Below are 13,979 nucleotides of genomic sequence, written 5' to 3' on the forward strand. Positions count from 1 at the left end.
GTTCTGGGAAGTGGATGACTCTCCTCAGAGCAGTCTAAGGTCTTCTCTGCACTGAGAGTTTGTCCTAATTACAGCCATCTGTGTGGCTGAACCACTGCAAACCCCTACTGCAGACAGATGAAACTGTGCTAACTGTGGCTCATAGCAGTTTACCACGTCTACACTAGGAATTATACATATGGCTGACAAAGAGATTAATTTCTGATAATGGTAATTTCACATTTCCCAGCAAGTAGTTGCCCCACGACACCTGTCCCAGTTGCCACTCCAGCCAACAATGAAAAATAGGCACATTTCTGCTAAAACGATCACCTGTGAAATAGTTCCTGTTGGCATTTAAACACTTAAGAGACTTGCAACGTAACACACCATCGAAATGATGGGGACAGTTCACAGATCTCAGAGCTCTTGTTTCAGACAGACTCAGAGTTCTCATAGCATCACTTAGACATTTTTCACACTTGGAAGGGCCATCAGTCTGCACTAGGTTTTCCAGGGTTACTAACACTGGTGAAAATGAACTGGTCTTAGTGGGGGGGGGGGGTGACTTTTGCTGAGTGCCCCTAGTGTAAGCAAGGCCTAACATGAAGCAGAGAAAAGAATGCTTCAGAACAGAAACATAAAAGCGAACAACGTAGTTCCTACGGGCAACTGCATGTAGCTGTCAAACCTGCCAGAAAGTGCCCTGCTGTAAGGAATCTAGTAGCAACAACTAATTTGTTGGACTACCATCAGGCATGCTCTCAAGCTACATGCTTTTTTTTAAAATTTGAAAGGTTAGAAGGGAATATGTCTTCTATATTTTGTATCTTCACAGTTTACCTCAAGTATTATGTCTCCTGTTACTAGTCCATCAGGTCCTTTTGCTGGGCTGTCCTCTTCTATATCAGACACAAATATTCCATGCAGGTTTCCACCACATATCTGGATTCCAAGCTCCACTTGGGATTTTTTAATGACAACATTTCTTGGTTCAGGGGTCCTCTTGTTTGTGTCCACAGGGACCCTTTTGATAGCAATTTGAAAAAAGTGTATTAGCTGCTCTCATTTACAATTCAAGTGCAACAAGAAGAAAAGCAGTCTATTTCCCTCCTTATTACATCTCTAGAGCATAAGCATCCCATTTTTAACTTCAACTTCATGCTTCCTATATGGTTCTTAATTAAACTAATCTTGTTGCTCCATTTGTATTTGAAGTGCTTCTCAAATAGGTCTGCAAGAAACAAGGAAATTGTTTTATTTCAAGCCATGTGCTCCTGTCTATTGAAACATGTCAGTGCACTTCAAGAAGCACGTTTCATTTCATGTCTTGTCCTCCGCCAATTTTGGAAAACAGAAAATGACATGGTCAGACTACTTACCTCATGGAATTCCGGGGACTAGTTGTCGGTGTGGTTTGTTTGGATGGAGGTGTCATTGTTCCTTCATCCTGTTCACTCACAGTATCAATTATGGAATGATTGTCGGGGGTTGCAGCTCCACTGCCTTGAGGAGTGGAATGATTGCTCACTGGTTCTAAACGAGAACTAAACAGAGAGCGAGAGAGGGTGTAAAATACACTGATAAATGTTAACAGTCCAACAAATACCAAACTAACTTCAGATATCAAGGAACATTCATAATTCAGATACTGGTTTTCCCTGGAATCTCAATCTGGGCTAAAATCAAGTTGAAATCAGATGAGAAATCTCAAAATAGTGCAACAGTATAAGCCTTCTAAATTTCTTTCTAGGCAACTTTGCACTACCGTTATAGCTAATGTCTTTGGGTTCTGTTTTGCAAGACTTCTCTGTGCAGATCTCCCAGTTAGGTCCTTGGTTTCTGTAGGGAACTATACGCCTCACTAGTATATTTTTGCTTTTTATTGCTATTTCTGAATAAATGCCGTATATACTTGTTCATTAGCCCGTTTGTTTATAAGCCGGCCCCCCAAGATAGATAGATAAAAACTGTATGACCCTTTCATAAGCTGACCCTATATTTCAGGGGTTGGCAAACTTTGGCTCCCGGCTTGTCAGGGTAAGCTGCTGGCAGGTTGGGATGTTTTATTTACCTGCAGTGTCTGCAGGCATGGAGTTACCTAGCTAGCATTTATACTGAGGTTTGTCTACACTTACCAGGGAATCGATGTGTGGCAATCGATGCATTGGTGGTCGGTCAATTTAGCGGGTCTAGTGAAGAGTGTAGTGTGGACCCCACAGTAAGTAGATCTAAGCTACATCGATTTGAGTTACGCTATTCATGTAACACAAATTGCACGGCTTAGATCGACTTTTCCCTGTAGCGTAGACAAGGCCTGAGCTTATCACAGTATGAGCCTACTACAAGCAGAGGACATCAGTAACAACTAAAGCTGACCAAGGAATGTGGCTGCTTAAATATTGATGGTGTCATTAACTTGTTTTTTTCCCTCTTAAGAGCACTACAGTTCACCTTTGTGAATGTCCAGGTAGTCTCTCCGGAGCATAGATTTTTTTGCTTGAACCAGCCTGTTTCTAAAGATCCAAGTGGATTCTTACAGAAACAGTCCCTTATTTTTTGATATGTAGTCAGGTATATTTTAGATAAAAGTCCCCTCTTGAAAGGCCAGTAGGCTCTTCTTTCACCCCCCCCCCAACTCTGAGAAAATTCCTAAAAAAGCCTATATATAATTGCACAGACTTTGCAAAAACAAAAAAAAAACCAAAACCAACTTCAGTACTCTTTTGACAAAGTGTCACTGCTACTAGCGCTCCTAAAGCAAACCAATGTGTGATTACTGTGGTAGAAAAGAACACATTTTTTGTTTTTAGTTTCATGTTTCTGAAAAGTAACTTTTTCCTTGTTTAGTCTTAAACAAAATAAAACAAATGCCTTGGTTTTAAAATGGATGCTATTCACCTTGTTTTGTTTTTTCTAAGCACTCATATTTTTTAATCAAAACATCTTTAATAGTGTCAGTTTAGAATGTTTTTAATATCTTGATAAATGACACAGACCAGACAATAGCATTTTCAAGGTCTAGCTACTTTTACCTCGATCGTGAGTGATTGCCAAGTTGATACATATGTGGGTTGTACTGAGCCAGAATAGTTATGGTGTCACATTGCTGTCCAATGATCAGTCGAGCCTGCTGCTCTGTAGCATTTCTCAGATTTATTCCATTAAACTAGAATGAATAAATAAAACATCAGACATCCAATTTTCAAAGGAAAACCAGCAAAATCATTATAAGACTTGCAGCATCCTGATTTGTGGATGCTGTTTTTTGAAACACGAGTCTCTCAATCTGTGGGATTGCTGCGAGACGGTTGTCTGAAGAAGGGGAAGAAAGAACAGCTATAGAATTATTGATTTTTCTTTTATTATTTAATTACTCCTTTGGAGGAATCAATACAACTTTAAAATTTGACAACTTGATGACAATCCTGAAATGCTTTTCTTTTTGGATGACAGATAGCATTCTACTGAAGTACTGCAAAGATTGCGAAATAGCACCTAAAGTTGTTTTTTGTTTGAATATTTGCTAGTTCACATTACACCATGATAAATCGGGTTGCCAACCCACCAGAATTGGCCTGGAGTCTCCAGGAATTAAAGATTAATATTTAATTAAGATTATGTCATGTGATGACATCTCCAGGAATATATCCAACCAAAATTGGCAACCCTAATGAGAAATGATTTTAAGTACAGATGGGTTCAAGACACAAACTTTGGATCCAGCTACAAATTTCAAACACCAGGTTTATGGTTGTTTGGCTCCATGGTTTTGCTTCAGGTACTCTATCTTCCACTAACACTGCAGCAGAAGACTTGTCCGTTCTACACAGCCACCTTCAAAGCAGCATTATCCTTTATACAAAACACACTTAGTAAAGTAAAAACTGATGAATAATGTGTGATGAAACTTCATATAGAATTAAAAAATTGTAATTATGATCTGGAATATCCCTGTTATTGTATCATTTATATTTTGAGAGACAGATTCTCATTCACAAGATATTTCATATTATTTTTATATTCACACAACTGCATTAGTTTACTAAGTAGTAGAAATGTTAAGCAAACAAAATTACCTCCAGTAACTGATCACCATATTCAAGGCCAGCTTGATGGGCAATGCTCCCACCAGTTACTTTAGACACAAATATCCCACCATTTTCTCCGCTCACAATGGAAATCCCTAGTGGCTCAGAACCCTTTTGCACTTTAACATGGCGTGGTTCTTCCATGTACGGCCTTTAAGAGGAAATTATCAAAAATTGATTTGGACAAAATGGCACTTGAAGCATAATATTGAAAAGCGACATGCACTATGTATCTGAAGTGGAATATTAAGACTGGTTTAAAAAGCTACTAAAAATACTGTAAACGGCCTATGCATTCCTTAAACACCATGCAATGTATAGTGGTGGAACTAAATGTATATCAGACACACAATTCTAGATACATGACTGCGCAAAAAAAGTTATGGAAAACGTGAATTATAAATACTAAGATGGTGAAATAGGTAGGAAATAAACCTGCACATTCATATTATATAAAAGTAAACCACTATATATAATATGCAATTTACAAACCATATTCCAGAAAGGTGCCTTACAGTTTATAAATGCTAGAAATCTTAATATCCAGTAAAAATAAACATTGTAAATAATAAGGTGGTGAATCAAGAGAAGCCAATACACAATATCAGTTTTATACTTGTACACAGGGAAACGCAAATTAGTAATGAAAATTAAGCAGTTGCAAACTCAAGCTTGAAGACAGCAGTTTGCATGGTAGCATTACAATTACCATGCAAATTCTCCTTGAGGGAAATTATCCAAACATGTAAAATAGCACAAGGTGCGCAATGCTGCTTGAGAAGGACAACCTTATATCAGGCCAACCTCAAACTCCTTAGTGATGAGAACCTAGGCCTAGGAGCCAGAGGGATTCTCAGAAAAGACCTATTACGGAACAGATATCTGAAAGATGCAGAAGATTTGAGAAGAAAAGAAGACTTAGACACACAATAGTAACAGACACTAATACGTATAATGAGAGAATAGTCTATACACATTATTTTAGAAGGAAAGCCTGGTGAAGTTTTCTCCCCATCATTTCCTCCATTTACAGTACTGTTATCTGATTTATATGTCTGTTTCTTGTTGAATAGCGGTGTTATAAAATGTTAGGTAAGGTAAGTCTGTGAGTTTCCTAGCAGAAGGTGCAATTTCTACTCCTTGCTCCAAAAGGCAGAACAAATCACAACTGCCTGGGACCTATAATTTTTAATGTGGTGCCCAATTCTAACCCCTTCAAAATGGCAGATCAAGACACACTCTCCTGTACCACTGGGGGCTTTCAAGGTACATGCAAATAGAAACATTAACCTTCTAGAGCAGCGGTTCTCAACCTGCGGCCTGCTTACAGCCCAATCAGCAGTGTGTGGATGCGGCCCCCATAACACAGAGAGCTGCATTTGTGGTCCACAGTGGTAAATAGGTTGAGAACCACTGTGCTAGAGGGTGGTTATAAAATGGTGCTGCCAGCTCCCTGGGTAAAATTTCCAAAAGCACCCAAGTGACTGACAGATACCTTTGGAAAGGGGGAGGTGGGAGAACAAGGTGGACCTCTTTCCCCTTTATTACTGTAAAAACAACATTTATGGTTGTATTCTCTCTTTCAACATGTATTACTACAAGCACACTTAATCTACTTTAAACCAAAAACTAAATGTTCTTTTATATGCTGTTATAGTAATTGAGATGTGCTAAGTGCCAGAAACCTGAAAATTGTTCAAAGACAGCATTTAAATGTCCACTTCTTTAGGACACTTAATCCATTCTGTAGACAGATGCAGCTTATCTCATATCACATTCTTAGGAATAGGATGCAATCACATATAATACGGCAATGCAAAATTTAGTAAATTGGATTCTCCCCCTAAAGCTCCAGTCATATCTTTGGCACCTTTGTTTACTACCCCTTAACCTGTTCTCTAACCTGTTACTGCATGTCTATTTGAATTTCTCCATTGTGTGGGGGAAGGAGTGTTGCTGAAAACATATGGTTTTGCCCAAATTCCATGTTTTAAAATATATTTGGAGTGCATTTTCTTGGAAATCAAATCTAAACACCTCTATTCCTGCATACTATTTTCAAACAGATAGAACTAGCATTATCTTGGGATTCTACTAAAAGCAGATGGAAATTAATTAGTAATGCACAGCTAGCAGAGCATCTATAATAATAATGGAAAAATTATAATGTTTAAAAGGTATCTAACTTGATTAGTAATGTTATTAATCAAATGTAACACTTATTTCTGCTGTAACGTTCACTTTATGAGGTTAAAAGAATGTTTTAAACTGATCCCTTCTTTTTGGTCTGCTTTTAGAAGTTAAATTGTTTTTCGTTAACATCATCGTAAATAATGTTGATATTTTTGATTCGTATTATCTCACCTTGAAAAAGTTACAGCGAGTTAAAATTTTTGGGAGATTGGGGGGATGACTAAGTCTTCTAAAGCACATAAAACTTTTAGAAAAGTCCCATTTATTCAGGACATCAGCTGTCCTCAGTAGGGATGCTTTCATGAACTGGGATCATACTGTGAAAAGTAAAAACTGCACCTTCTTACTCAGCAGATCCTTACCCTATGTGTCTGCTTTTTCCACACAAGCCCAGCAAAGTCAAAATGGCTAAAAGCGAGCAGGATTTTACTTTTGCTTGTACATCAACAGAATTCTTTAAATTCCAAGCACTTGTACCTGTGTAGCCCCATTAACAGGAATATGAGATCACACAGGTGTCACTGAACACATCATTTGTGCTGCCAAACCACTCTCTCCATTAGTTATGTGCAAGAAGGGGAAAAACCCAGCTTGATCTTCAGCCCTACAGGCTTACCATTGAATCTGACCATTAGCAGAAAGCATCTTTTTACTTGAAAACTGAATACAGTTGCGCTAATCAGCGTGAATTAATAAATAAAGCTCCACAATGTGCTTTTTACAGTCACTTTCAAAACAGCAATGTACAGTACAATATATACATAGTGGAATAAAAATAGCTGAAATATCTTCAGTTACCCCGTGATGAAACCTGATAAAATTTTGTGCAAGATTTAAGCATTATTTTAGTATTTTATGTAGAATGCCCCTGTTATTGGATTATTTACATTTTGAGCGCCAGGTTGCTATTTATACAGTCAGGGGTCTTAAAGTGCATACAAATGTAATTTACTCCCACATCAAGGTTTCTTTATTCTGCCAAAAATGGTGTAAAGAGGACTCAGTATAAATAAAAATCTGGCCCTTAGAGTCAACGGTTTTTTGTTTGATATTTTGAGTTGATGTAAACTCTGACAAATGCAGAGGTAGCAACTTTTACAATAAAAGTAAAACCGGAAGTCCAAATTTAATTAACACAAGCTGAATGTGCATTATAAGATACAGGGATGTGACATCAAAGAAAACCTATATAATATTAAAAACCCAACATCACACTTAGGCTCCAAACCTGCAAACACTCAGCAGCACTTAATCTTACTACTGTGAATAATCCCATTAAAATCACTGGAACTACTCATGGTAGTAAAGTTAAGTGTGTACAAACATGTTTGCAGGATCAGGGCCAGCGTCCTGAATTTTAACCTTGTTGAAGAGATCTGCTTGGATTGAATCCTGCCAAATCACAGCAAATACAAATGAGAGTTAGGCCTGGTGGCCAGTCACATTAAAAAGTTTACTATTAACCACAAACTTCTTTTAGGGTCTTCATTTTGTTTCTGGAAGCTGTACCGCTACCCTAAAACTTCTGAAGGAAGAGTATGTTACACAAGCTTTTCACAACACATACATAATAATAATAAAAAAAAGTAACAGTACTTAAAGTACACCTCAACACGTATAATATACTCCTGATTTTTGCACAGCCAATTGTTTACATTTCTTCACTCTATCAAACAAGATGATCTCAGGTATATTTGTATGAAAGATGACAACTATCACCTTACCTATCTTTTCTACGCTCTCCAGTTGATACTGGGCTAACAGAAATCCTAGGTAACGTAGAAAGGGAGTTCTGTGACTGGCTGCTGGCAAAAGATGATGTTTCCAGGTTCAGTGGTGACTGTGGAGGGGTTATCAGGCTAGGACTGCTACATTCAGAATGTGACAGTGAACCTGTAATAATACAAGAAAGGGATTCACTTTTTGTATGTAGTGCTTATTGTAAACGTCTTGCAATGGAGGAATCTGAAGAGACATTAAAAGACATACACACCCACAATACAAATGTGATACATAGTTTACATAAACATGAGAAGATATTTACACATGCAATATCCTTTCAAATGTGAGTTGATTTTCCTGCTCTAGAACTTGAGAGCACTGGCTTGAAACTATAACAGTGAGAACCTGTCACAGGCAAGCTCCTTCAACTGAATATATAAATGCACTTGAGTAATGGAAAGTCCTGACATCATAATGAAATAAAGAAAATCGAGGTAAAAATGAAATAAAGATCTGAATGTTAGGGATAGTCTCAAAGGATCTTTATCCACTCTCCTGGGTTCTGGCTACAGAATGCCTTATGAAACGTTTCAAAACAACAACAGAGCGTAAGCAGCACAAGTCCATGCACATAACCTACAGGTCAAATAGTGAAAAAAATTATTTGTGAACATCTACAGTTTTAAATAAAATTTGCTTTGACTATTTTTTCTCCCCAGGAATATTTGACTGAACAAGCTGACCAGCAGGAAAGTTCAAATCAATCGTTTGCTGCACCATGGAATGTTGCAGAAAGTAAATTTGAAGTTAGTAATCACAAAAGAAACTTGTTTATAAGACTTATGTTCCTTCAGTCAGGGTACAGTAACATAACACATGACCTATATATGTCCAATTAAAGCATCTTTAATATTTAATTATAGATACAAAATACTCAAAGCAATAATGGCAGTCAAGAACTTTCAAGCAATTTACAGGCTGAGTTCTACTTGTGTAAAATATTCTCTGAAGAATTAAAATCTGTTCTGCTGTACAGTTCATTAACAGAAAAAAAGGGCTAAATGAAAAGAATAAATTGTTTCCTGAAAATAATTTGAACAGTTCTATATATTTCTAATAATTCAATAAATTTGTAAAATGTTTAAGTCCTCTGATGAAGAATGCTTTATGTAAGCAAAATATTAATATGTAAAATCCTTTAAATTGTAAATTCATGTCTCGTTTAGAAAGACTTCAATTTGCCAAAGAATACAGTGTTTTAGAGCGAACAAAATTATGCATACACCTTTTATGGAGTCATTTCACCGCTATTATAAAATTAGGAAATGACTTCATATGGGACTAGAACTCTTACAGAGTGCTGTGTTGACACACACTATTTTATCAGGAGACTTGTGATAATTGATGTTTTCCAAGAAGCTCCAGCTCCTGGAATCAAGTGCTTTCATTTGGAAAAGTTAAAAGGAACTTTCTACTCCTTGTAGTTATGAGAAAATCCTTGAAAAAATAATTTTAAAATCCGATAATTTTTAAAACTCTCTTTTGGGGACCTGTCTCATGAATTTTGGGTTGGCAACAAATAAAAAGTTAAGAATAGAAGACTTTACCCCTGTCAGAGCCCAGGATGGATCTCGGATACCTTGGGGTTAAAGGGATCTTAATTCTTTCCGTCCTGTACTGCAAGTTGCTGGAAGAACCTATTTTATAACAAGAAAATGTCACAATTTATGACATATGTAAATGCAAACGGATAAAACATATTTAGGTTCTCATTCTTCAAAGACAAGCTAAATGGTCTCTATGTAGGGGCAAGAGTCCAGTTCTCCTATCAGAATCAAGGCATTACCAAAAAAAAAAAAAAACCCTTTATAATACCATTTTCATGGCTGGCAAACTTCCTAGTTCAAACAGCTAGTACAGCTATGGCATTGCTTAAAATGCACCATTACTGGGTACTACAAAATGACTGACCTATCTAATACTTATTTGGGCACCAAAGAACTCTTTAAAATATTTTTTGGCCAATTTACATGACTGAGATGTAAGACAGGTCCTGATCATCTGTGGTCATTGAACTTCCACTGGCACATTTTGAAAGAATTCAGGTGTATTCCAATTACCTACACTAGTTTCAATGGATAAGAGATTTCACTTCCTGTCCTAAACGGACATGTAGTTTTTTGTTGTACTGCTAAACAGCTGCCATGTTCTGCCAGAGAAGTAGTTGTATTTCAGTGATGGATCATGAGATTCTTGTTTATACAGTTTAAAATATTTCAGAATTAAAAGGTCTATGTAATGTTAAAGACTATTGCCATGAAGTATGCATATATTTTATTTTTGCTGGAATAGATACAGACACAAATGTAAATATCAGAACTGTCTAAGGTGGACATAAAACAATTTAATACACTCTGTTGTCTTTCCACAATGTAATACTTTGTTAGGTAAGCCCTACACAAGTATTTGATCAGTGGTAATATCTATGCCTTCCTTCTGGAGCTACCTCCTTTCTCTCTTCCCATCTCACCTCCGAATCTCAAAATTATATTTGTGAAATCCTTCTAGCTGCTGACAACAGTCACCACACAATTGCCTTCCATACAGCAACAGCTGAAAGAAGTGTCTTGCACCACTGTGACATACTGAGGAGAGGCAGACAGGTTGTAAAAGGAGTTTCACTGAAATCTTCTCAGTGAGGAGAATGGAAGCTTAAATTGTAAGAGCTAGAAACTTGAAACAAGGAAAAACAATGGACCCTTAAGGTTCTGACAGCTATGACGGACGCTTTGAGTGGGGTGGAATTTTCTCTGCTTTGTCTTAGATGTAAACAGAGTACTTTGCATGAACAAATTTGAAATGCTAATTACCAAGTCTTGCACTGGATGGTAATGAATTTGAACCATGTGATGCTCTCGTCCGTGAGTTTTCAGAATAATCACTGGAGTGTTTGTGACTTAGGTCCAAACTCAGGCGACCTTGGTGCTGAGCACTGCATCAAAAACAAAGTAGGTTATAGTGTCTTCAAAAAACACACCCTTCAAAACGAACATTACCCCAGCCAACCAGAGGAACAGGAAGAAACCCAACCCCGCCGAGCAGTGAAAGACTACCTGAAAAGTGTATCTACAGCCGTACATTGTAGCTCAGTGCCATTGCTACTTTGCTTTAATTCTCTCATACTTATTTGGACAGCAATTTAATCCATTAACTTCACTGCAATACATCCTTAAAATCGCTGAGTCATAGACAGCTATATTCTACAAAGTATTCCATAAGAAGCATATTGAAGCACAATAAAGATACTTTATTATTCAGTCCCAGAGAAAACATTTTGTTTTGAGAAGACATTTGTACAAGCCAGTCCCAGACAATACATACCTAGGACTTCCTGACATAACACTGAATAAATGTTTGCCAATGTGAGTATCAGCTACCTAGCATATTACTGTACACCACATAGACTGCAATCTCCAAAAATTGTTCTTGAGACTGAGTTATGTATATTATGAGAAACATATCTCCTCTTCATGAAATATGCTAATAGATTATTACTGAGTTGAAAGTCAGAGTTCAGTGTTCATATATCAGATTCTTATACAGACAGTGCACTGACTCTCAGTTCAACAGAAGTAATTTCTGTGGGCTTTAATTCAGCTCCCTATGCTTTCTACAGAATATGTACTTCATGATAAATTCACTCTTCTTCTAGTAAGCTTAAGGGTACAATTTTAAATATTTGCAAAATATATACTAATATAACCTAACCATGAATAAGGTGTTGGTTTAATAATTAAAGTAGAGAAACAGGAATTGGGTTTGATCTCTGACTTTGCCAACGAGAGCAGAGTTGGGCCCAAAAAATCCACAATAACGGTTAATAACTTTGCTCAATTATAATTTGTTGTCTTCAAACATAGGTAGGGTTCAAATTTACAAAGCCATTTAACTATGGAAATTCCAAATGGATCAAAGAGTTGAGCCAGTGGGAGACAACAAAACATCAGTAAACGTTTCTGATCAGGGTAAGTTTTTAATTACCTTTAACTTGAAGAGCCAGCTGAATTTTCTACAGTCTTTGCAGTCACTTCCTCCTTTACTTTCAAAGTAAATCATTTTCAGGCAAAAATGTTCAAGCCAAAGTTGCAGGGCTCTCTCAGGGAAGCCCATAGTAACATTACATAGGAAGAAGTCACTGCCTTTACATAATGTTTGTAAAGTGCTTTGAGATTTTCAGATAAAAGGTGCAACAGAACTATTATTTTACATTATGCTGCACTAGTATAGTGTTCTCCTCTGTGGGGACCAAAGTGCACAGCAGGAAGCAGCTTTCTCTGATTGATTTTATTTATAAATAAATTAAAGATCTAAGGTTGTGAAGTTCTGAATATATACCTGGGATGCAGGTGCTGATGGCAGATTTGGCTGGCAACAGATGGGCAATTGTTGGTGTGAACTCTGTGGCTCCAAGCAGTATAAACTGGATTTCTCAGGACAGCAGTTACTGCAGGACATGGTGCTAAACTTCTTGGTACAGTACCTATTTTAAAGTGGACAAAAATATATGGTATGAGTTTTTCCTAGTTAAATTCACAAAAATATTCTAGGCATACTCAAGATGCTGGGATAAAGTCATTTGCCTGTAACATTTATGCAAATCCGTAGTAAAGTGGGAAGCTGAATACCTAGCTCCAAGGCTCAAACCATTATTCAGACTGTTTTATTGAACAAAATCTACTTGCCCACTAAAAAGATGTCCTCTCCCTTCTCAAAGTCATGATAGTGTCAAACATGTAACTGAAATAATTCTATACTTTTAGCTGAATAATAATTAGCTAGAGGTCCAATTTTAGTGTGGCACACAAAAAATTGATCGCAGCTACAATTGTTCTTTTTCCTCTTCGGTCGGCTTGTGCACTTCCAACTTCTATAGTGTCCTATGACCTTAGACGATAACAATTCACAACTCTGTGAAACTGATATTTATATGTGAATCTCAATATTTAGGATTTTTATTGAAAGTAAACTCATACTTTACTATCAGACAAAATGTTGTTCAACAGAAGTTTTGGTATCGTATTTCACAGTTGCAGAAACATTTTGCAAGACAAAGAATGAATATTTACCGTCAGATATACTTTGATGAGCTTTGTTATAAAATTAAGGGCACTATTATATAAAAATAAGGAAAGGGCTTTTTTAGTGAAAATACTTTCCAATAAAGTCACAGTTATTAATTAATAATAGTTTTATCATTACATTTTATAATACTTTGCATGAGAGATGCAATAGGGATAAAGAACTCTGTTTTACTAATATTGATTAAATAATATCCTCATTTACAGGTGGGTAACTTGAGGCACAGAGATTGAATGAGTTTTCTGCTATCAGCCAGTAATTCAGTGACCATCAGGATGATAACCAAAGAGGCACTAACAAGAACTGTAAACAATATTCAAATTAAACTTCACACCTATTTGAGCTGGACCTTGGCTTTGAGAATTGCTGAATGGACATACCTCAGACCCTGGCTCACTAAACTCAGGCAAATACATATTGATACATTTTTTTCTCAGAGATCCTCTATGCCAGTTCAAATGCAAACCATACTAAACCAGTATTTTGAAAGACACTGGGGAGATATTTCTAACTACCAATGGCCAGCGAGATGCTCCTGCTGGTCACCACATCAGCCAGTACCTCTACATCAATTCTACAGTGTGGTTTTTGTTATTGTTGTTTGTTAAAAAGGTAGGCAATGAAACTCAAATAGCTGCTTTCTAACATTTCCTGCAAGAAAACGCTCATTTTTGCCATTGATTTCACACAGTCATCTCACACTGCTTTTTTCGTAATTAAAGTAAACCTCTCGGATGAGCAGTTTCCATCTGATTGGAGAAGGCAGACAGTATTTATATTAAAATTGCACCCAGAGGCCCCCATGGGCTAGGCAAATAAGAGCCTTGAAGACCTTACAGTATAATTTGTCAGAAC

The 13,979-nt window shown here is 36.9% G+C and overlaps 1 protein-coding gene across 3 annotated transcripts in view; it reads right to left on the reverse strand.

Moving 5' to 3' along the window:
* Positions 1–13,979, reverse strand: part of DLG5 (discs large MAGUK scaffold protein 5) — a 179,724-nt gene that overhangs the window by 18,387 nt on the left and 147,358 nt on the right. For all 3 annotated transcript variants that reach the window (XM_084633105.1, XM_084633106.1, XM_084633107.1), the window contains 8 exons: positions 12,381–12,525; positions 10,856–10,977; positions 9,593–9,682; positions 7,988–8,156; positions 4,059–4,221; positions 3,015–3,148; positions 1,362–1,526; positions 823–1,006 (listed from right to left, as the gene is read on the reverse strand). In XM_084633105.1, coding sequence (XP_084489231.1) covers positions 823–1,006; positions 1,362–1,526; positions 3,015–3,148; positions 4,059–4,221; positions 7,988–8,156; positions 9,593–9,682; positions 10,856–10,977; positions 12,381–12,525 — 1,172 coding nt within the window. The remainder of the gene's footprint in view (positions 1–822; positions 1,007–1,361; positions 1,527–3,014; positions 3,149–4,058; positions 4,222–7,987; positions 8,157–9,592; positions 9,683–10,855; positions 10,978–12,380; positions 12,526–13,979) is intronic.

The sequence above is a fragment of the Lepidochelys olivacea genome, assembly GCF_965140295.1.
Source record: "Lepidochelys olivacea isolate rLepOli2 genome assembly, chromosome: 7".
In the NCBI taxonomy this organism is placed as follows: domain Eukaryota; kingdom Metazoa; phylum Chordata; order Testudines; family Cheloniidae; genus Lepidochelys; species Lepidochelys olivacea.